This window comes from Passer domesticus, chromosome 2 (assembly GCF_036417665.1).
Source record: "Passer domesticus isolate bPasDom1 chromosome 2, bPasDom1.hap1, whole genome shotgun sequence".
Lineage (NCBI taxonomy): Eukaryota > Metazoa > Chordata > Aves > Passeriformes > Passeridae > Passer > Passer domesticus.
This window is the reverse complement of record NC_087475.1, coordinates 100,513,785-100,537,626: the sequence shown is the minus strand read 5'-3', so window position 1 is coordinate 100,537,626 and position 23,842 is coordinate 100,513,785. Positions and strand designations below refer to the sequence as shown.

The 23,842-nt window shown below is 45.6% G+C and overlaps 1 protein-coding gene across 5 annotated transcripts in view; it reads left to right on the top strand.

Moving 5' to 3' along the window:
- The window catches only part of EPHA1 (EPH receptor A1), a 33,225-nt gene extending 12,809 nt beyond the window's left edge, over positions 1 to 20,416 (top strand). For 3 of the 5 annotated variants that reach the window (XM_064409986.1, XM_064409985.1, XM_064409987.1), the window contains exons 3-18: positions 1,402 to 1,677; positions 3,314 to 3,704; positions 8,396 to 8,551; positions 9,474 to 9,806; positions 10,988 to 11,112; positions 11,215 to 11,374; positions 13,855 to 13,951; positions 14,718 to 14,773; positions 15,055 to 15,177; positions 15,281 to 15,466; positions 15,894 to 15,955; positions 16,329 to 16,538; positions 17,127 to 17,276; positions 17,936 to 18,129; positions 18,446 to 18,601; positions 19,445 to 20,416. In XM_064409986.1, the coding sequence (XP_064266056.1) occupies positions 1,420 to 1,677; positions 3,314 to 3,704; positions 8,396 to 8,551; positions 9,474 to 9,806; positions 10,988 to 11,112; positions 11,215 to 11,374; positions 13,855 to 13,951; positions 14,718 to 14,773; positions 15,055 to 15,177; positions 15,281 to 15,466; positions 15,894 to 15,955; positions 16,329 to 16,538; positions 17,127 to 17,276; positions 17,936 to 18,129; positions 18,446 to 18,601; positions 19,445 to 19,523 (2,736 nt within the window). In that variant the 5' untranslated portion in view covers positions 1,402 to 1,419 and the 3' untranslated portion in view covers positions 19,524 to 20,416. Of the gene's footprint in view, positions 1 to 4; positions 80 to 986; positions 1,137 to 1,401; positions 1,678 to 3,313; positions 3,705 to 8,395; positions 8,552 to 9,473; positions 9,807 to 10,987; positions 11,113 to 11,214; positions 11,375 to 13,854; positions 13,952 to 14,717; positions 14,774 to 15,054; positions 15,178 to 15,280; positions 15,467 to 15,893; positions 15,956 to 16,328; positions 16,539 to 17,126; positions 17,277 to 17,935; positions 18,130 to 18,445; positions 18,602 to 19,444 lie in introns of those variants that run through there. The other 2 variants (XM_064409990.1, XM_064409991.1) reach the window with 2 other exon arrangements.
- The last annotated feature ends 3,426 nt before the right edge of the window (positions 20,417 to 23,842 follow it).

Genomic DNA, 23,842 nt, shown 5'->3' with positions numbered 1-23,842 from the left:
AAGAAAAAAGGGAACAAGAAGGGACACATAGATACCATCCCCAGAACTTCTTGGGAGGAGACTGCTAGTATGCACTTAGGTAAAAGGCTGAAATCATGCAGAGGAGCTTGTGCTATCAGCAGGACTTGCTAGTTTGGAGAAGGCTCTCCAATACTTTTCAGAGTGGGGCTGTGTAGGAGGTATATAGGAGGTATACTTTAACTCATGGCATGAAAGCAGAGCCTCTTATGCACTTTGTGGGTCCACCTCTTGTATTCCACTAGCAGAGTGACCTGGTCTGTGGGGAGAAAAGATGTGGTGCTATGAGCACAGGAGGTGGTGGTGCTGAAGAAATGTGCGAATCTCATGCTCAGCCCATGAGATTTGACAAGTCTGGAGTAACACAGAGACTGAGGCTTTGTTTAAATTGCATCTTAACCTGGAGTGTGATTTAAAACCAAGATGCTTAAACTTGTGCCAGTACTTATGTGGGCACTTGTTTCAATTTAATTTGATTAAACAATTAAAGCATAATGAGAAAGGCAGTCTTAGCATTGGAGGAAAAACAATGTAAGTTATCTTCCCTGTGGACAAAACCTTGCTTTCCAAATGTTCAGTTCTCATATGTCAATTACTCAAAAGAGAATGTTCTTTGCATTTTGTATCCAACCTGTGGCAAGGAAAGAAAAGCTAGAGCCACCTAAAATTTGGCAAAAGCATATGTTATTAGATTCATGAAAATAGTAAGGTCATATAACCAGCTAGGCCCTTGTCTTCCTCTCGGCCATTACTGGCCTGGGTAAGATGCAGAACCTTAATGCAATATGAAGTCAGAAAAATCAACTGAGTTTTAATAGTTAAATTAGGTTTTGCAAAACATCCCACTTAAAGAAGCGTGAACTCCAAGTTAATGAGTGCTTGCTCTACAACAGTCCTTCTGCAATTTACCTTTCTATTATGCCAGGCCACCTTTTCTCTTACTCCAAAATGCTGTGCATTATTTCCAGGGGCAGATAATAGTCCTGGTCTGGTAGGTCCTACTGTACACCCTGGATGTAAACTGTGGCAGAAAGAAGTGGCCAATACATGGAAGTAGTGGGTCTTTATCTCAATCTCCAAGATAAGGCAGTGCATGGAAGAAGTAAACTGGAACCAAGGTAGGATGAAGGAGATGTACAAAGGTCTGTGTAAGTCAGATCTAATTGCAGGATCCTCTTTGCTCCCTATGTACAGAGTTTAGGCAGCCAAGGGGCTCTAGACCAGATGCAGCTTTTGCTGAGTGTAAGAGACTTTAGCTAGTGAGGCTTTAAGCCCAAACCCTGTGCAAGAACTGATTTTTAGCCAAGATTTTGTCATATTTGAAGTGAAACGTATTTCTCACACCTGTATAACAGTATGTGTTTTGTTCTCCCCTGGGAGCAGTGGAGTGAAGTGCAGCAGATGATAAATGGTACCCCGATCTACATGTACCAGGACTGCAGTGTGCTTTCCGAGGGTGACACTGATCACTGGCTTCGCACCAACTGGATTTATCGGGGTGAGGCAGCCTCACGTGTTTATGTGGAGCTAAAGTTTACGGTGAGGGACTGCAAGAGCTTCAAAGGTGAGGTGGTGACCTGCAAAGAGACCTTCAATCTCTATTATATGGAGTCTGAACAAGATGTTGGGATCCAGTTTCGCCGCCCGCTGTTCACCAAGGTCTGTATTGCTGGGGGTGAAGACTGAGTCATATCTTTCAGCTTAAAGTTGTCATATCTTTCAGCTTAAGCTAGGTGTGTCTTGCTAGCTGGGACAGGCCAGGAGAACCAGCATGTAGGGAAGGGCATGGGATAGTAAGTGTTGTCCTTAGATTAAACTTTACCCCCGGTGCCCTCTGTGATGCTCAGAGCACTCTTTGCCACAGGAGGCATAGGAGGTTTCAAATGAGATCAGACCTGTGTTCTGCGTAACCTCTTATTTAACCAGACACCACGTAGGTAAGGATTCTAAAGGGTTGTGACAGGGCTGGATGGTTACACCAATTTTTAGAAATAGTAAAGCAGAGACCAAAGGAATTTTACTTGCCTTAGGGAATAAAACAAGATTAGACCAAGCAGAGAACAGAATCCAGTTCAGGTCTCAGTGGTCCTGATTATTTACTCTGATTGCCATGAGGTAGAGGGTCTTGTTTCATAAACCAGGAGGTGATGGCTTGCTACAGTGAAGTTCTCCCTGGTGTGAAGGTATTTAGCACTGCTGTATTTTACCTGCTATTTTCCTCAATGTTGTGCTCTCTTGCCATGGAAACACTGGAACTGCAGGACAGAAAACCTCTGCTTATTTTTCAGAGAAAATTCTCCAAGCCAATTCTCTTCTAATAGAAACCACAGACCTACCCTTTCCTTTGCAGTTTAAATGAGATGTGATGGAAACAAAGAGTAATAAAGGCCACGACAGGTAGAGCAGAACTCTGGTAACTGATTCCCCTCCCTCCCCAGTGCTCCTCCACCTCCCCTGCAGCCTACAACATGAATTTGTGCGATACCTCCACAACTCCTAAACATGCCTTATGATCCCTGCCAAATACAGCTGCTCTACAGAGCCTTTCATCTCCCATCCAACTGCAAGGAGTGGGTGGTGTCGTACAATGGGAAGGGGTCTGGGGAGGAGAGGATCAGTTATCAGGCTCTCCCACCAAGAAGAAAGGCCACCCCACCTGCAGTCCTGCTCTTCCATGTCACAGGGTGTCACAGAGGCCTTTCCCATTTGCTCAAGCATGGAAAATATCCTCACTCACTCATTCACTCTTACCCTTTGTTTGCAGTGGCAGTGGGAATGCAAAAGCATGGGAGCATTTTTCACCCAAGTACCTACAGTCCTGAAATATGTTGAGTGCTGCACAGGGAGCACCTTACAGTAGATTATCTGAACTGCAACAACTATAGCCTAAAAACAAGTGGCTGTAATTCCCTGGTTGGTTTCAAAGCACAGGTCTTTAGTGGTGTTGTAGATTTACTGCATGCAACTTGCAAAGAAAATTATGACAGAAAAAGGGCAGTTCCTGAAGACCTCTGAAATCAGAGGCTCGGAACACAGGGTACTGTAGAAGACCAGTGAATGACTACAAAGCAGTTGAAGGAGATGATGGAAGGTACAGAGGCAGGAAAATATGCCCGCCCCATTTTTAACACCTCTTCCAAGTGCAAAGAAAGCATGCAGTGCAGTGGCATTAGAAGCAGTTGACCAGACAGCCCCTAAAAGGCCTTAGTATAAAAGAGGCTTGAGAGGAATGGGTATCTCAGCTGCTGTAGCCTGTTCAGATGGCAAAGCTGTTGTCTTTCTCTTTTTCATGTAGCTCAACACTGTGGCAGCAGATCGAAGTTTCACAAGCAGAGACATCGAGTCAGGGGCCATGCAGCTGAACACAGAAGTGTGCCCCATTGGGAAGCTCTCTCGCCGGGGCTTCTACCTGGCTTTCCAGAACTCTGGGGCTTGTGTAGCGATGGTGTCTGTCCGAGTGTATTACAAGACTTGCCCGGAGGCGGTGCGGGGCCTGGCCCACTTTCCAGAGACGCTGGCAGGGTCAGAGGGGCTGACAGAAGTGCCCGGAGTGTGTGTGGAGTACGCAGCTGAAGAAGTGGGCTCTCCCCCCAGGATGCACTGCAGCACTGACGGGGAGTGGCTGGTACCAGTGGGCCGATGCCTTTGTGCTGTGGGGTTTGAGGAAGTCGATGGGAGCTGCGTAGGTGAGTATGCAGACACTAGCTGTAGGCCATGGGAGAGGTTCCAGAGAGCTAAAGATCAGAGTATCTGTAAGCAGAAAGTGGGATCAGGAGTTAGTGTGGTCTACCTCTCTCTTGCCTACCCTCTGTACCTTATATCTTTCCTTCTCCTTTCCTTCTTAGCTTCTCTTAGTCAGTTGTGATTTTTCTCCTCGTGTGTCAGGTGCAAGACCTGCACACACCTCTCCACTCCCTCTTGGGCTTCATCCAGGAGCTTTCAGCTCTGGAGCTAGTTTCTGCGAGCTGTAACTGTGTGATTGACACTGACTCACTCAACAACTGGTTCTCAACCCTTGAACAGCAGCCTTGTTCTCTCAGGGCAGATGGGTCAGACACACAGAGCAGGGTATTTGTCCCATGACTAGAAAGCTGAGAGGCAGAGGGGAGAGGTTTCTCCTCTGTCCCTCATTCTTGGACTGGTATGGCTCTTCTGCCATGGGAAACCATGTAAAGCATATCGCGCAACGGCGTGGTGCCTGCCCTTCTGAAGAAGAGCAATTAGCAAGCAAAAGAGTCACCAGGGTGCTGGAGTCACAGCAAGAGTTGTTGGAGTAAGAAGTTCAGGACTCTCCTTTGGCTGCAGAGAAGACAAGATTCAGCTTCTTAAGGCAACTTAGTTTGACATGTGTGGTGTTTTGGAGGATATGTATTACTGCAGGGAGAGAGGTAAAAGACAGCAGAGCTCTGCTCTTGTTGCCAGAGCTGTGTGGCACAAAGCTAAGGCCACGGGGATCCATGCAGTGCTCTCAGATTCAGCAGGTGACCCGTGTCTCTGCTTTGCTCTGCTACAGGGAGCTGGGGTCTCTATGAATCCCTACTGCTTGCTGCTTGTTTTGCTTGGAGAGCTGGAGAAGGTTGAAGCACAAGATCCTTGGCCTCCTTCAGCAATCCCCTCTCTTTGCACAGCCCAGCCAGTTTTTCCACTTAGGTGCTACAGAGCTCTCCCCGCCCTCCTGAGAGCACTCCTCTGGGAAGGGGCAGGGAAGCTGTCATGTCTGGACAAGCCTCGGCTGCTATCGCAGCACAGGTTCATTCTACATCTGTGCTTTCATCCCACTCCGCCCAAGTACAGCTGCAGCCAGAAGTATGTTTTGCAGGATTAGTAGGGACAGGGGAAGTCTCCCAGGAGAGGAAGGGAAGAGGGGAGAACCTAGCAGGAGTAGAGAGAGGTACTTCATGATCAGAATAGTGTCTTATTGGAGCATCAGGGGAGAAGGTGAATGCAGCGGAGGGGATATCTTAGGATCAGCCCCCTCAGCAGAAAAGACCAGACTGTGTAATGGATTGGGAGTAATCCAGCTCAGGATAAAGACTGAAATCACAGCTTTTACTTTGTCCTCAGAACAGATGAGGTCTTCCTCAGGCACGTAAAGTGTGACAGAATAAAGATGTGGCAGTGTCATTCTAATTCTGAGTTCTGCCTGGAGTAGGGAGAGAAAAAAAAAAACAAAACAACCCACAAAAAACAACAAACAAACAAAAAAAACCCCCACACCTGGAAAGCTGCACCTTTGCCTTTTAACCAGGAAAAGAACCTGATCTCTTGTTACAGGACAGTAGACACCAGAAAGCCAGAGGTTGGTTCAGGTCCTTACTTAGTTCCCTCAATCTCTCCATCAATTCCCAAAGGTCTGCTGAGTGTAGAATGGCTTAGCCACTCCAGAGTCCCAGAAAAGCTGTGCCTGCCCCAGAGCATTCAGACTTTGCTGCCCATAAACCCAGAGCTCGTGATTAACTTCCTCAAGTATGTAATTTGCTGTGCCCACGGAGGCTGGCTGTGCCCCGGCCTGTGCTCTGGCTCCTTACTGGGCTCTGCAGGCCGGCAGGTGAGCCGAGCTCCCCGCCAGCCCCGCTCTGGGGCCTGCAGCCTTCCCGGCCTAGCTGGGACTCACGAGGGGCACCTGCAGGAATAAGGAATGAAGGAAGCGCCCCAGCCATCCTTTCTGCCCTCTGGTGCTTGGTGAGCAGGCCCCTTCCCGGACTCGTTTTTCCCATCGTGCCGCCCGGAGCGGGTGCTCAAGGCCCGGGGAAACCGGGGGCCAGCGGGGCTGGGCAGGGGCCGAGGCTACTGGCTCTGCGCCCGCCTCGCCCGCCTCCCCCTGGCCGGCCGCGGGCAGCCGCCCCTCCACCTCCGCACCCCCGGGGCAGGGCGGGGGGAGCCGGGAGCACCAGCAGGCCCTCCGCACCGCCGGCCCCAGCGCCGGGCCGGGGCCGCCCCGGGGCGGGGCCGGGCCGGGCTCCGCGGGCCGCTCCCGCCCCCTGCCGGCCGCCGCCGCTAGCTTGTGTCGCCGGTGTCCCCGCTGCTGCTCTCGCCTCCTGAATTTGTCCCTTGGAGCCGAGTACGCCGTGCAGCTCCCGCCCTGCGGCATCTCTGCCAGGTTGTGGGCTGCCTGCAAGGCATCTCCTGCTTGGAGGGGCTCGGCACAGCATGGGTGGGCGGTGGGCTGGAGTGGCGCTGGGGAGGAACAGAGGCTCTCCTGGGGTCAGAGTTACCTGTCCTGGAACGTAAGTCTTATGAGGAGCGGCTGGAGGAGCTGGGGGTGTTCAGCACGGAGACTTATCCCTCTCTACAAATACCTGAAAGGAGGGTGTAGCCAGGCGGGGATCAGTCTCTTCTCCCAGGCAAGTAGTGACAGGACAAGAAGACACAGTCTTTATCTGGTTTAGGCTGGACATTAGGAAGAATTTCTTCACAGACGGGGTGATTAGACATTGCAATGGGCTGCCCATGGCGGTGGTGGAGTCACCATCCCCGGAGTTGTTTAAGAAAAGGAATGTGGCACTTAAAGCTATGGTCCAGTTCACATGGTAGTGTTCAGTCACAGCTTGGACTTGATGATCTCAGAGATGTTTTCCAGCCTAATTGATTCTGTGATTCTTGCAAAGGTTCCCAACCCCAAATTTCTATCATTTACTTGCAGGCGGTCTCAGCCTGATAAGAGTGTATGTATATTGTGTCATATCTGTGGCAGGCAACATCAGCACCTCTGTGTTATACAAGAATATGGCCATGCACTTCCTTTGTTTTTCATGTCAAAGCTCTCCTGACCCAAACTGATCCAATGTCAGGAACTCTCAAATCTTATGCTGGAACAAAGTGGTAGGAGGCCTCAAAACTTTCATCTTCAGTCCAGCAAGTAGAAGTGCTCTCAGTTGTGAGCAGTCTGAAGATCAAAGTAACCTTTACTGCCTGTTTCTCAAAGGGATTATTTGATCTGGAGTGTAAGTGGAATCTCTTTAGGCTGTGACAATCAATACTTGAGCCTTGTAATTATTTTCAATGGCCTTTGCTATCATTAATCACATAGTTGCATGATTGTATCTCAGAATGATAGATTTTCCTGAGTGGTTCTGTCATTTCCCAGAATCAGAAGGTGCTGGTTGCTCCTACTTGTGACTACTTCTCTTTTCTGGGCTCTTTAAGCATCCCTTCTGCAGACTGATGATGAGTAGTCTTGTTTGGCATGTGTTCGTGGAAAGTTTTCAAGGTCCCTCAGATGTTCCTCTTTGTCATATAGTAGGAATGGCTGGGTTGTTTTTTTGTCTTCTGGATAAAGAATCATTTCCTATACTATGCTCCACTACAGTAAGCTATTTGTGTGAAGCTCCTCAACAGATGGTTTTCTCCATTGGGATCTCTTGAGGATTACACAGGATATTGTTGCTTTTATAGTGCAATATAAAAAGGGTCATTCCCTCAATGCGCAAGTTAAATGCAAAGTGGTAGTTCTGGCAGAAAATTGAAAATTAGTCTATGCATTTCTCAACCATCTGATTAGCAATAGGTTGGTTGTTTCTTTAGCTAAAGAACTTCTGATTCATTTAGCACAGGCTGGAAAACCATTAAATTCACAGGTTTCCTTAAGCTCCGTCACTGATTTTCTTCTCCCTGCTACAACCGTACAGGTGAAGCATTGACCTTGAGACAACTGGTAAGCTGACCAGTGCTTCTGTGGATTGAACTAATAGTAACACAGTAAAACCAGGTGGTCAGATGTTATACTGGGAGAGTGTGGTTGCTAATTTTTGTAGAACTAGAAGTAGAAAGCATGTGTCACCTATTCTCTTGCAGTCTATGTTGGCTCCATAGCCAGTTACACTTGATGCTGTGAGGTGAACTGATAGCTTCCTAGATATCGCCCAGGGCCCTGCCAGGTGATGCTCTGGTACAACACTTGAAATCTGCAAAGATGCTTCTGCTAAAAAGCCTACTGGCTAACTCACATGAAGTCAGCAAGCAGAAGACTCTGAGGAGTGCAAGGATTAGTAGTTACTATTCTTATTTGTGGTGTGGAAAGCTTGAAGGACAAGGTGGGGACCAGTCTGGGTTTATATTGGAAGATGTTTCTGAGGTTGACTGGATTCTGTATTCATACAGCATCTGTGAGGAATTAGATCCCCCTGCTTCAGTCTGCAAGTCCTGTCATAATACTGATGCTACCTTGTGTTTGCATCTTCTCTCTATCTGCTCTGAGATGATTGATCTAGGTGACTGCCAGGTGTCCAGATGTTCCTTTCAACCTAAATATTTCTGTAAACTAAAAAAATGGAGGCAGATAAAGGAGTGTTCAAGAAGCTGAGCAAAACTGCCAGGCAGTTTTTTGTTGATCTGGGTTTATTGATTATGTTTTATTGGCTTGTTTGTCCTTCCACAGCCTGCCAGCGAGGGTTCTACCGCCACTCCCTGGATGCTAAACGCTGCCTGAAGTGTCCCCCCAACAGCTTGTCCAACGAGTCAGGGGCCACATCTTGTCCCTGCAATGCAGGCTTCTACCGAGCGCCTTCGGAGGGCCAGAACATTGCTTGCACCCGTGAGTCGCACACAGAAAGAAAGAACAATATCCAAACAGGCTGGGGGATGAACTTACTGAGAGCACCACCAGAGAGGAACTTGGGGGTACTGGTGGGTGAAGAATTGGGCATGAGCTGGCAGTGTGAGCTTGCAGCCCAGAAAGCCAAGTGTATCTTGGACTGTGTCAAAAGCATGTGGCCAGCAGGGCGAGGGAGGGGATTCTCTTCCTCTACTCCGCTCTCATGAGACCTCATATGTAGCCCGGGAGGGCTACATCCCGGTCTGGGGCACCCAGTACAAGACAGACTGGGATCTATTGGATCAGGTCCAGAGGAAGGCCCTAAAAATGATTGTAGGGATGGAACACCTCTCTTATGAGAAAAGGTTGAGAGAGTTGGGGTTGTTCAGCCTGAGAAGAGAAAGCTTCGGGGAGATCATCCTGTAGCCATTCAATACTTAGTGAGGCCTGCAAGAAAGATGAAGAAAAGGTTTTTGTACCGAGGCCTGTAGTGACAGCACAAGGGACAATGGTTTTAAACTGAAAGAGGGTGAATTTAGATGAGACACATAGAAGAAATTTTTTATGAAGAGGGTGATGAGACACTGGAACAGGTTGTGGGCACCCTGTCCCTGGAAGTGTTCAAGGCCAGGTTGGATTGGGCTTGGAGGAACCTGGTCTAGTGAAAGGTGTTCCTGCCTGTGGCAGGAGGGTTGGAACTAGAAGATCTTTAAGATCTCATCCAACCCAAACCATTCTGTGATTCCATGAACAATGATATGGGGAGAAAACAAAAGGTTGGAAAATGGGAATGAGAGATCAGAGAGGGAGAGGCTGGGGTGCAGAGAGGGCTCCATTTGAAGTGCATCAGGAGATGGGAAGCTGTCACAGAACTTTGGGCATTAACAGCTGGATCTAACACTTCCTTCTCTGCTCCCTGTAGGCCCACCCTCGGCTCCCCGCAATGTCAGTTTCTCCCTCCTCGGCACCCAGCTGAGTCTGTGGTGGCAGCCGCCCAGTGACCACGGCGGGAGGAAGGACCTGACTTACACAGTCTTCTGCCAGCGCTGCCAGTTCCTGTCCTGTGAGCCCTGTGAGGCTGGTGTGGTGTTCTCCCCCAGTGCCTCTGGTCTCACGAAACCTGCAGTGGACGTGGATGGCCTAGAAGCTTACACCAATTACACATTCACTGTGGAAGCCCATAATGGTGTCTCAGGAATGGGTCCTGCTCCACAGAGAACTGCTCCAGCTGTCTGGGTCTCAGTTGGACATGCAGGTTAGCAGAAGCAGAGAGAATTTCTTCCTGCTCATCACGAAAAGGAAGAGGAATCTCTGTGAATATTTAAGCTTTCTCCATCTTCTCCTTGTGCCTGACACAAATGTTGGTATGGTATGCTAAGGGTTCTAAAGTACCTCTGCCTCCATTAGTCATATTCATTTCAAATCTATGTAGCAATAATCATTATCCACCAAGAGCTATGAATCCACTAAGAACTTAACAGAGATGAGGAGGATGAAGCCCTCCCTGTCACACAGCCTAAGTATTGTTACCTGTGTGACAGGAAGAATGAGGGCTGTGTCATGAAATACTTCGTGTGACTCAGATATTGCAAAACACCAAACACAACTGAAACCCTGGTGTAACTGGAAAATAAAAGGTTTTGAAAGAACGGAGGGATGAAGATATTAAATCTTGACACATTTCTGTAGGTTAGCTTCAATCTGGCTAGTTTGGCTGTCCTGTAAATATTTTCCAGAGCACCATGAAATGTGATTATAGAAAGGTGACATCACAGTGCTTAACAGCCCTTGGTGCATTCCCTGGGTTCTAATTTAGTAACAAAATATGACTTTTCTTCCTGATGCTATGTGAGGGCAGCACAACTCTGAGCTAGAAAAGCAGAGCTACTTTTGGCTTGCCTCATCACTTCCTGATGAAGATAAAGGACAAGGAGAGAACCAGGCTTAACTCCTCAGTCCTTGCAGACTCTTGAGAATTATCTTTTTATTCATGAACAGCATGCATTTGCAGTCAGCTGAGAGATTTTGAGCATTGAGTTTCACTGTACTCTTATGCAATGCAGCTGCATTCATAAATCATTACATAGGGTAGCTGTGCTGCTGCTGTAGGAGCATAAAATCCTAACATTTTTTATTTCAAATTGGACACTTTCAGTGCAGTCCTGGAATAAATGTAGTTTCTTGGAACATGGATTTTGTTTTGAGGGCCAAACACAGTTATGCTTCCACTGTTTGGGCAGAAGAACACTATTCACAGAAAGCAATTAATTACAACCAGAGACCTCCTTTCCCTTACACCACACAAGAAAAAAATGACAGTGGCAATGAGACTCAGTTCCAGTTGCATGGTATAACCAGAGCTTCTGGTGGAGAGAGGACATGGTTTGCATTTTGTTTGTATTTCTCCCTCATGTTCTCTGTTCTCTCCCACTGCAGCTCCAGTGACAGTATCCCAGTTTATTCTGACACAGAGAGATGACAGTAGTCTTTCTGTTTCTTGGCTTGCCCCACGGCAACGCAGCCGGACTTCAGTGGAGTATGAGGTCATGTTCTTTGAGAAGGTAAGGCCTGCCTGATTTGCTCTTCCCCCTTTCACCCAAAGGGGTGGAAGTGTCCTCTTGTTCAGCATGCATTTGTTACTTGATCCTGTTTGGTTCCTGCAGGGGGAGGAGGCACGTTACACAGTGAAGCACCTTCTTGAGCCGAATGTCACTCTGCGAGACCTGCAGCCAGACACAGCCTACCTGCTCCGTGTGAGATCCATCACACCACTGGGGCCTGGGCCCTACTCCCCGGAGCAGGAATTTCGCACCCTTCCACCAGGTAAAGGACAAGCACTGTCTCATCTGGGAGAAACTCACTTCCCCAACAGATTGTATATTCTCATGGTACATGGATCTCTTTTTGTGTTCTGCTGGCTGTAAGGCAAGACACCACTCTCCTGAGTTCCTTGTCACCAGAGCTACGCCTGTTGCTTTGTAGAGACAAAAGACGTTTTTCTTGTTTCCTTGTCATCTTACAAAATTTGCTTGCACTTTCCCCTTTAGACCTGATCTATCTCAGTTTATTGTGTTGTACTGGCATAATACTTAACCATTTAGTTCTTGAAAGACATTTTAATTTGGCTAATGTTTCTAAGTTTGAGTGCTGGTCAAATGATTACCATATGCCTCCTTCTGTGTGCCAGTTACTAGTGAAAAGGAGAACTCAGAGGACCTCAGCTTTTTTTTTTTCCAGCTTTATCAGTTCCACTGTATGTAGTCCAGCTCCTGAATGTAGCTCTGCCCAAAGAGATGGTATGTGCCACTGAAAAAAGTTCTTCACCAAAGTACAATGTGTAGAAGGCCAAGATGTCAGGGCCACAAGAAGACCTTTCTCCTGTGTCAAAGAACATCTTATATAGGCCTGACACCCAACCTCCTCTTTCCTCGGGTCACCCAGAAGCTTCCCCTTAATCTAAAGTTTTCTCTAATGGAATTTGCTCTCTTCATTCCACAGACTCCTGTTGACCCCATGGATAACTTTAGAAAAGTGCTGCATTTGAAAGATTAATTTTATTATAATGAAATAAGGACACGAGGAAGAAAGTTAAGGCATACCTTAATGTAACTAAATATTTAGATTAACAGTGTGAAAGCTGATAAGGAGTTGAGATACCATAACTGGAATATAAAGGTTGGGTCCTTTTAGTCACCAGGAGCTTTTGGTAAAATATTCATGAAGTCACAGTGACAAATGATGATAACAAAAATTATGTTTGAAAAATTAAATAAGGTACTACAGAGGCCCTGTGAAAAATACATAAATTAACATTGAAAATTGTTTTGATTAAGAAAGAATAAAATAGAAAATACTTTCATTAATATTATGCTTTATTTCAAATGAAAGTTAATCACATTATCATGCCAAGACAAAGATATTTTGAATATGAAAGGGATTAAAAAGAAGTGCCAGCAAGGTTTCATTTGAAGGTTCTTGTTTGATAATACTAGAAGCATTTTTAGCTGTTATAGTCTAGAAATATTAGTGTAGGAGGATTTGCAAGAAATGGCAATTTTGTATTTAAATCTGAATTTGATAATTTAGATCCCTTAAATTCCTGCAGAAGTCCTGTATACCTAAATGCTTCTCCATTTTGTTAATAAAGATACTATTTCACTTTCCAAATCTTAGCTTTTTGATTTTAACAAAACAAGGACATTAGGTCTGTCACTTGATTTCTGCTTAAGTAAGCTGATGATTTTTAATAATTTTAGTGGGATGAGTCAGAGGAAGAATAACTAGTGTTAATTAGGCTTTATGGATGCTGGCCATTCAACTAGATGTTAGGAAACACTTCCCCACACAGATCTGTGTATCATTTGTTCCTCGCTTTAAAATATTTTAATTTGTTTTAAAAAAATTATTTGGGCATTTTTTTTCTTCCGGATGTTTTTCTAAATTTCTTTTGGAAAAATATTTAAAAATATGTAGATTCTCATTACTTCTCAATTAATGCATTTTAAGTTCTTAATTTTGTTGTTTTTTGTTGTTTTATTTTATTTTTTTTAATTATGAGAAATAAGTTTTAAAATGACCAGCAGAGGTAATATAGCATTTTCTCTGATGAATTCAAATGTACTTTGTAGAAATGCCTAACTTTAGCTTGAGAACCTAAATGGAAGGAGACAGCCTGTGTTACGTGAACACTCTCTCACAGATATCCAATCATAGAATGAAACAACCTGATGGCCAGTTTTGAGAAAATAGGAATATGATAGACTGCAAGTTTGTAAGTCAGTACTTATTTTAAGCAGTGAGGGGCTTTTGTTAGGGTAATTAGGCAAGGGACCAGCCCCCAGATACTGATGGGGGGGAGCGTATAATTAATTTCATAAACAAGAAGAGAATCACTTTAGAGTGTTGAGAAAATCATGTCTTTGCTTTGCCATAGTTTAAATCAGCTACTGAGCAGGAGGAAGGGCCTGATCTGAAAGGATTGTTGGAGAGGAATGTTGGGGAAGGAACATCTGTTCTTCACTTTTGAAAGTGTCATGGAATTTAAGTAGGAAATCAGACACAGGGATAAATTACTCAGCTGGAAGACCAAGACTGTAGATAAGAGTCAACCAGAGAACCACCAGAAGGTGCTCCATGCACAAGAATAACCGTGTGATAGGACTCCCATCTGGTGGCTCTGCTGCCTGGAAGACAAAGGGCTGTAACTTGCCTAATGCCATTAACTGGTGGAAGCTGGGTGGTATGTTCCAGGCAAATACATATTGGTCTTTTAAGTGATACGGCCTCTCTCTTTGCTTCTGCAGACACCGGAGCTCTGTCTGGTGGAGTCATAGTCTCTATTATCTTTGGAGTTCTCCTATTTATTGGTCTAATTGTGGGATTTTTCATGTTTCAGCGAAAGTAAGTATTGAATTTTGGTATTGAGAAAGGTATAGATGAACAAATAGCTGAGCCATGGGAGCTTGAGAAAGGGAGGCCCGGATTTCTCACAGGATATTGTATAGGTAGAGGTTAGTTAGAGGAGAAAAACACCAGCATGCTGCAGCAAGATGGAAAGGGTCTCAATAAATAATTTCAATTAGCAGGATTGGAAGGATTGATATTGTAAGATAATGTTTGCTGTTGGGAACAGAGGAATATGTTGTGATTTCTCAGTTTTGTTATAATCCAGCAGTGTAATATTGTTATCATGACAGAGGAATAAAAACATTGTTATGGTACAATCATTTCTATAGCTGCTGACCAGTTGAGTGATAATACATGCGTCCAGTAATTTCAAACAATTTTCCATATACCATTACTGTTGGGGTCCTCTACCAATTCTACTTTCCTTCTCAATGTCTATAAGGCTGCTGTTGCTTGGTTTTAAGAAGATCAGATATTCTACTGAAAGTGTACAGAAAACACGAAATAAACAGAAATTCATCTGTAACTCAGCACAAAACTCCCTCTATGAAAACAAAGCTCTATTTTTAAATGTTAATGAAGCATCACATTTTATTGCTGGCTGTACTGTTCCAAGTAGAGGCAGTGTCTGGTCTCACTTTGCTCTGTGCTACCCTGAACTCTGTTCCTAACCAACTAGGGCAGGCACCTTGGAAGTCTTGCTTTTTCCCTTTGCTATTTGCTGACCATTTTATTTTCACAACTCTTTTTGATGTTCCAGGAGGGCTCATCGGAGACATGCACGGTCAGATTACAATACTTCAGTCTTTGAGCGAGGTGAGGTTCAAAGGGGTAATAAAACCAGGGGGAAGCCTAGAATGTGTTGGAAGGAATGAAAAGAAACATTAGTTTGAAACCAGATACTGGCATGGCTTTTCTGATGTAATTTGCCTCTTCCCACAGCAGTTCTACTCTTCAGCGTGGGTTTGGTAGATTTTTTTTTTTTGCTGCCATTGTCAGAAGCCCATGGATTCACTTCTGCTTTTGTAGTTATGCTTTAAAAATGTTGTCCAAAAAGTTGAAAAGTTAATTTGCTCTTTTGTTTTCCTTTACCACAGAGAAGGTCTGGTTAAAACCCTATGTAGACCTGCAACCATATGATGACCCCAGCAGAGGTGTGCTGGAATTCATGAAGGAACTGGATGTCTCTTGTGTCACTATGGAGAATGTGATTGGAGAGGGTGAGTTACTTACTGCTCTCCCTGTCTTTCAGTTTCCCCACACTGTTGTTTTGTTGCCTATCTTTGAGTTCATCTGTGACATTTTGCTTCTGGTTGTCTTCAGGGGAGTTTGGGGAGGTCTATCGTGGGTCCCTGCGACTCCCGGGGAAAGAACGTATTGTAGTTGCCATCAAGACTCTGAAGTCAACATATTCAGACTCACAGTGGTGGAACTTTCTGCGTGAAGCAACAATTATGGGGCAGTTCAATCACCCAAACATTGTGCATCTGGAGGGAGTTGTCACCAAAAGTAAGTGTGTGTGAGAGAGATTCCTGGGATGACAGCAGAAGCTGACACATATCTCAGGCCTTTCTTAGAGAGTTTGCTGTCAGAGAGGCTGTTCTGGAAGAAGACAGGCATTGTCATGTCAGAGAATGAGGGAAGGAAGAGAGGTATGGATTTCCAACAGAGTCCTGAGGCAGTCTTAGGAGGGATCTTCTAGGGCTGGTGAGTAGATGAGAAGTCTGTATAGGGAGGGATGCTGCAGGGATGTGCAATACAAGGAGGAGCACAAGATCACTGGGAGATGTATAAGGAGAAGGGGCAGCCAGCTGTGCCAGTGGAGTGGGGGTGTTAGCTGGGGCTGGACATGGTTCTCTGTGTTGGGGAATATGGAGAGCTTTGAAAGGCATGAGTAAAATTTGAAAAAGGCTGAAACCCTCTTGTCTTCCTCAAGGGAGGCCAATGATGATCATCACTGAATATATGGAAAATGGAGCACTGGATACCTTCCTCCGGGTGAGAAAGTTCAATCTGTAATATGCTTGTGTACTGGCAGAACTTGCACTTGACCTAGATTTAGAGCCCTAAGATAAAACCAGAAGTAAGATACAGACATCCACTTACTTTCTGCTTACTGACATTTGCAGTGTCAGCAGCAGAAGCTTAATGCCATCCAGTTTGTTCAGTGACGAGAGTGGAGTCTTTGGTAGTTGAAATGCAACTGCTTAATGATGACTGGAGACCACCACCAGTCCCTTAGTGAGAACCTGTTGGGGCCTTTGGGCACTGCTTTTTTGCTTGTTCACCACTGCCCACTTTTGTATGTTGATAAGGTCAGTGACTAGAAACCAAGCAGATCGATGTCACTTCTCTCACTTCTTCCATGCAGGAGAATGAGGAAAAATTTAGCCCTGTGCAGCTTGTGAGCATGCTGCAGGGAATAGCTTCTGGCATGACCTACCTTTCAGAACACAATTACGTGCACCGGGATCTGGCTGCTCGCAACATCCTGGTCACACGCAGTCTCCAATGCAAGGTGTCTGACTTCGGTCTCTCCCGAATTTTGGAGAATGATGCAGAGGGAACCTATGAAACCAAGGTAATGCAAACCCAGTCTTTCAGCCTTGTGAATTAACTGTAGGCTCTGAGGCAAACCTGTAGTAAAATTGCAAGTCATGGTGTTGGGGTAGATGGGTCAGAAGGTGGTGCTTTAGTCTCTGGAGTCTACGTTGATTTTGTTTGCTAAGAAATTCAGAGGGACTGTGGTGTTAAAATGAGAAGCAAAATAAGAGGTCTGATCACTTGGACTCAATTACTAAATCTAGCTTTGAAGATAGCTTCGCTGTGATCAGAGTTTTGGACTAGAGTGATCTCCATGTCTCTTTCAATGAAAGTTCCAGTAATTCTAATGTGTGGTGTCCTTCAAAGCAGGGCTGTGGCTGGTGTCAGGCTCTTACTCCCACAGCAGAGGTTTTGTGTAGCGTTCAACTGAACAGAGGGCTTAAACTCATTTACTTTCCAAGAATATTTCTCTCCTTTTGAGAAATTTCCCTGGGATGGTTACACGTCACTTCATTTGAAGTGGGCTTAATCTCTGAACCACTTTGTAAGGTCCTTGCATGAAAACACTGGAGAAGTACAACTCAGTGATATATGCTGGATACACTATGTTTCTGCTGTTTTACAGGGTGGTAAGATTCCTATCCGATGGACAGCCCCAGAGGCCATTGCTCATCGCATTTTCACCTCAGCCAGTGATGTCTGGAGCTTTGGAATCGTCATGTGGGAGGTGCTGTCATTTGGTGACAAACCATATGGGCACATGACCAATCAAGAGGTAACAGACATTGAGTTCAAGACCTGATTTAAAAGATAAATGAGGCATGTGGGAAAAACTTTTGTAGATCTCCCTCAGCCTGCAGTCTTGACTTTCTTTTGAGCACATAACTACTGTGTTTCCCTCCCTGCTTAAAATCAATGCAACCAAGTCAAGGGCAATAAGTATTAAGGTGTCAACAGCAAGAAGCCAAATTAAAGAGTGTTTAAATCCATGGCATTTGGAGCCATGGCATTTGGATCTGGGGATACTTTCTATTGGTTTTGTTTCCTCATTCCTCTGGCTCTGGTGCATTATCTCTGGTCTTATTCTAGGGTCAGTACATGCTGTTAAAATTATTCCTGAGAGTCTGGTTCCCCTTCTCCCACTGTGCCAGGACCATTTGGACCTCACTTCTAATGAACATGTCCTGAGTGGCAAATGGGAGCTAAACTAGTAAGGGACTGAAAACACATGCATATGCCACTTAAGTTTTTGGCATCCCTTAGGTGTTTTGATCCTGTGCTGTGCTGCCCAAACCCTGTGTTTTATGTGTGTAATCTACACCAGGTCCTCCCTGGCTGCACGTTGTGAAGTGGTGAATGGCTGCTCCCAGAGGTCTCTGGCTCCTCTTCTGCACTCTCTACTCTTGGCCAAATTTCTCTGTGTCCTCTGTGCAGGTGATGAAAAGCTTAGAGGATGGGTACCGGCTCCCCCCGCCTGTGGATTGCCCATCTATCCTCTATGAACTCATGAAGAGTTGCTGGTCACACGATCGGATGAGGCGGCCTCATTTTCAGGAAATCCGGGCACAGCTGCAGCATTTCATCTCAAGTCCCCAGCTCCTCCGGCCTGTTGCAGACTTTGATCCCAGGTAAGCAGGCAGTCACCAGAGGAGGAGGGGTTAACTGGGCACTTCACCTCCCTGTCCCAGGCAGGAGGAGAGGCAGTGAGAGCCATGCAGACTGGAAAGATGCACCTTGAGTGCACCGTGTGCAGAAGATAGTTGTCATCTCTGTCTCCTGGTGACAGAGGGCAGAGCCATTGGCCTGCTCTGACCTCACTATGCAGAGAGCAGATTAGCTGGTTCAGCCCTGGTGGAGGGTGCTTGCTTCCCCTTTGGTTACTGTCTCCTACTGCTGTCCATTTCAGGTGGTTGCCTGCCTAATTAAGGGTTTCTGTGTCTCCAGGGTAACTCTCCGTCTCCCCAGCTGCAGTGGATCTGATGGCATCCCCTACCGATCCATCCCCGAGTGGCTAGAATCCATTCGCATGAAGCGCTACATCTCCAACTTCCGCACTGCTGGCCTGGACACCATGGAGTCCATTCTGGAGCTCACTGCTGAGTAAGTGCAGCCAGGCTCCCACAGGGCACCTCAGGCTGTGCTACAAGTTGCTGTGCTCATCCCTGTGCGATCTCAACAGGCACTTAGATTTTGGAAGGCTTCTCTCCTTCCTTCCCCATGCAGTTAAATGGAAGTGGACTTGCTTTTTGACCTAAAAGGGAAGAATCAGCCCAGAACTCAGAGCAGCTCAAACTGTGAGCCAAATTCCCTAATTACTCGTGTCCATGCCTGAGGCTCTTCAGGGGTCTACAGCTGCTCTGAACTTACATGAGACGCAAACAGCAAGGGAAAAGAATAGATGGCAAACAGATCTCTAACCTGACCATCTCCCCACTCTTGTAGGATAATTTTCTTGCCATGAACTCCATATAGACTAGTGATATCTCCCCCACTCAATCAGCCAGGCACTGTTGTTTCATAGAGTAAGTCTTTCTGGGCTCCTCAGGATTCAGAACACAGCTGTGTTATTTTGTCTGGGATGTTCAGCCAACTCCAACCAGGTAAGTTACATGAAACAAATGAGCAGGTACAGACCTGCCAAAGGGTTGAGACATGGCCCCTATCACAAAGCTGATTTTATCACAAGTCCTGATTTACTGGGAGCACAGGCCTAGCCACGAGGTAGAAGAGGTCAGTTGATTGGGTGGGCAGAAGTAGTCAGGGGAGGGCAGGAATATCCAGAAGTTTCTTCCCTCCAGAGAAAAGGTAGGTGCACTAGGAGGCACTGAGGAAAAAAGCTTTCTCAACTTACGCTTGGTAACTGTTTCTGCCCTTACCCATATCCTTGTCCCTAATGAACAAGAATAGCAATTAATTTTTCCTTTCTTTTCCCATTTCCTTCAGGGACTTGAAACAGATGGGAGTGTCACTTCCAGGCCACCAGAAGAGGATCTTGTGCAGCATCCAAGGCTTTAAGGAATGATCAGTCATTGCATTCTTAAGCTTGAAAAATGCCCATCCTTACCAGATATCACTTGGAATCATTCCTATGGCAATTGCTTCCAAATGAGTGACTGGACAAGCAATGCAAAACAAGCAGAACTGAAAAAGCTCATGAGGCAACACCACCTGCTCTCATTTCTGTTCCCCCTTGCTTTAGCTCTACAGCAGCCATCAACGTTTCAGAGCACTGGTCTTAGAAAATATTCTGTTTTCTGCAGTCCACTTTGTGCAGCACTAAGTAGGCCCCGTAGTCTTCATACTGGACTTTCAGACCCTCAGTATATCACATGGAATACAAAGTGGGTGGAGAATGGTGGATAATGTTTTAAGATTGGAGATGAGGGTTCAAGATAGACTGGCATACATTCCTTCTCACTTCAGCACCCTTCTATCTTTCTTATTTTGCATCAGGAACAAACTATTCAGTCTTCACAAGGCTGCTGGTAATGCATATATTTTTTAACTCAGCTATTCTTGCCACAAACACCACCCTGTGGTGTACCTCTTTGGAGGAGAAACTGGGAGTAGAAGCACACCCCGCTGTAACTTGTGCAATCACATCACCTTAGTGTGTTGCTGTTTTGCACATGCACACTTCAGTGGGGAGATTTACATCTCTCCAAACTGCTTAATACCTTTTCTTATGCTGTGGACAGAAAATCCTATATGTATCCATTTTTCTCTGCCCCTTTTTAAAAGAGACAATAGTCCTGTTTGGCTGGAATAGGGTATTTGTAACAGAAAAATGTGTAGGTGGTCTGTCTTATTCCTTCTCTGTGGAGGAAATGTTATTATTTATCAGATCTTAAGACAGTTATAGTCTGTAAATAATATTTTGTAAATAAACCTGTGGCAGAGCAGGCTGTGTTGGAATTCTTTGGCTTATTTCAAATGTGAGTGAGACCTTCAGCATATGTAAGTCCCAGCAGGGTCCTTACATCCATCTTTAGTTGTTTCAGCCAATGGTCTTTGCCCATTTAACTGCAGATGTGACATGGAAGTGCAATTGCATTAGGATTAAAGGATACCTTTGCAGCTGATCACTTCAGATTTTTTTTCAACTGATTTACAGGCATATCTATCTAACGTCCAAGTCTATTGTTTTACAGATCCTGTGATTATTCCTAAATCATAAATATTAGGAACTACTGTTGTGTTTGATGAAATACATTTCTCCTGTGAACTAGACTGTCCAGGAGTCTTAGGAACATCAGTGAGAATTTTTCATTCTCGCACTGGGGAAGAGTAGCTACCTCAAGATTTATTTTTCAAGTCAAAGTTGGTGAAGTTGAGTGCTACACATTCAGCAATGTGACTTGCTAGAGATAACAGTGATTCCATAACTATATAATGCTCTAAGTTCTTAAGGCTGTAAATTAACACTGCTGCTTCTGGGAAGGCCTTGCCTAACCATATATGACAGGAGGGCTGAGAAGCAGAGATCCAAAGAACTGCAACCTGATGCAAGAAAGCTGGTTTCTATTCAACACAGACCGTGGCTACTCAAGTCACTGCAACTATAGCAAGAGAGAGAGCTGAAAAGAAAAGCTGTGAGTTTTTAGTGTATCAGTGTTAGCAATAGATATTTTTAACATGAAGTACGGGTAACCAGTAAAGTTTCTACCTGGCAGACACCCTAGCAGATAAACCCTGATGAAGCTGACACAAGATTATGAGCTTGTGTCACGCACATGTAAACTTTGGCCTGTCACTGCAGGCAATAGAGAAGTGGGAGTGCTTATTACATCGGATACTTGTGCTGCCACACAGAGGGACCTTAATAGGAGGCAGAAATGAGAAGAGATTTAGGAAGTTGAAGCAAGGGAAAGGCAGAGCCTCACAACTGGGGAGGAATAGTCTCACGCACCAGTACAAGCTGGGGACTGGAAGGCAGCTTTGCTAGAAAGGAGTTGCTGGTCATTGTGAACAGAAAAAGTTGCACCTGTGCCCTTTAGCAAAAGAAGACAACAGTACCTGGGCTGCATTTCAGCAAAAGCATCACCAGTAACTGGAAGGAGGCAATTATTCCTCTTTATTTAAGCATTGGTGAGACATCTGAAGTACTGTGTCCAATTTTGGGGTTCCCAGTACAAAAAAAGAGTATAAACTTAATGGAGCTAGTCCAGTGAAAGACCAGTGTGGTTTTAAAGGGATTAGAGCATCTGAATACAGGGAGAGGTTGAGAGAGGTGGAAGCTGTTCAGCCTCAAGAGGAGAATGTTTGGGTGGCTTTTATCATTGTGTATAAATACCTGACAGGAGTAAAAAAGGAGCCAGACATTCCTCAGTGAAAGAAGCAGCTGTGAGAACACACCAAAATGCAGTACATTCCATTTGAAGGTGAGAAAAACTTACAGTCAGAGTTGTTAACACTGGAACAGATTATCCAGGTCTCATCCTTTAAGGTATTAAAAATCAACCTGCTCTGGTTGACCCTGCTCTAAGCAGGGAGGTCCCCTCCAAGTTCAAGTGTTAGGAGCTGCTGAATCAGCTGGCCTGGTAGAGAAAAGGCTATTCAGTTCCATGTCCTCAGGGTACAGCCAGTAGCAAGCCTGAGCATGTATTCCCAATAGGCACTCCCCCACAGAAAATCCCCAAGTCTATAATGTGTGCATGTCTATAAACACACACACTGTACATGACTGGCCGGAGGCAGAGAGCAGAGCAGACATGCAAGCACAGCACAAACAGCCTAATCCTCTTCCCAGCTCTGGCTGATCAGGATGAACCTGTTAGAGGGAAACACATACATGTACACGATGGATCCCTCTAGTGCCCGAGATGAGCCATCCAGCAGCTGGCTCCAAGCCCTGAAGCCGGAGCTGCTCTCCTCAGTTGCTGGCTCAGGATATACGAATCCTCAAGGCCTGCAGCCCTGCTGCAGTAGTGGGCGTGCAGACATGCACACACACACCCTGGAGCTCTTCAGAAGTCAGCCTCAGACATTGGCTCTACCCAGCACCTGGCTCCAGGGCTCCCTGGTCTCCCAGTGTCCTCGCACACAGATGCAAACTCTTCTCTTTCAGCCTGGTCTCCAGGCCCAGGAGTAGCTCCTGGGAGCTTGAGCAGCTCACTCCCACATACCTTCATAGAATTTAGCCAGACCCACAGCCATGCCACATCCTGGCTCTCAAAATCTCTTACCTTACTCACCAGCTACTCTGACTTGATGTTGCTGGCAATAGCACAAGGACATAGGCACCCACACAATATGCATGCACTCACGTCTGTCCAGTTGCTGGCATTCAGATCCACTTGCACTGAACAGATCGCATGCAGAGAACACCAAAAAGCTACCATGAAGGCAGAACAGATTACACTGATGACACACAGGGCATGACCAGACAAGTGTACTGTGTACGTGCAGCTACCTCCTTCTGTGCCCTCTTCCTGTCAGTTTTTCCCCATGGCACTTCCCATCCTTGATCACTCCCGTTTCCTGTGTTTCATCTCCCCCTTACACATCCCATTTCCCTCAGAGGGGAAACCCCCCTTTAATCCACAAGGTAATCCCTTCCCATTGACTCCACTGGATAGGTCTCCTACCCAAGGCTACACCAAGGCTATGGTGCTCTGACAACTCCGGGAAGAGCAGAATTAATGCTTCTCTATCCAGCGTTGTTCTTTCCTGCACTCCTTGGTGTTTGTGGGCACAAGCTTTTAATAACATGGTCTAGAAACAACTTCTCACAGCAATGCTTACAAACTAGCAATAAACTACAGTAAGAAAAATAAATGGATGATTTATTCTCTACTCATTCTGTAGAAAACCTTAAGACATTTACTGGATCAATTTGCAAGGAATCATTAAAGATTTTCCCGAAACTGGCAAGAGATCAAGAGTAGGTTTCAGGTCTCTGAAGTGTACGAACATTAGTGCTTACCACAAAGAGGAGTTTCACCTGCAGTGACTGTCACAGTACTGTAAACATCAAGCACAAACACTTTCACAGAAGCAATAGTTAGGGGTAAAGCAAAGTGTGCACTTTTATTACAACCCACTTCCATCTCGCTGGAATACCCATCTCTGAGTGACATGTAAAGCAGACTACAATATTGCTGTACTGAACTGCAATCTTGCACTGTTTTAAATGAGAGCTACTCTTCAAGCACAAAAAAATAGAAGTCTGGAGACCAAGAGGTGAAGAGAGAAAAGCCATGTTCAGACTCCTGATCTCTGGAGGCTGGGTGGAATAGCATTATATACATTTGGCAATATATACAAAAGCTGTTCAATGGCAGTTCTACTGCCAAAAACAGCAATTCTCATGGGTGGCTGAACAAACACAGCAGATACAGG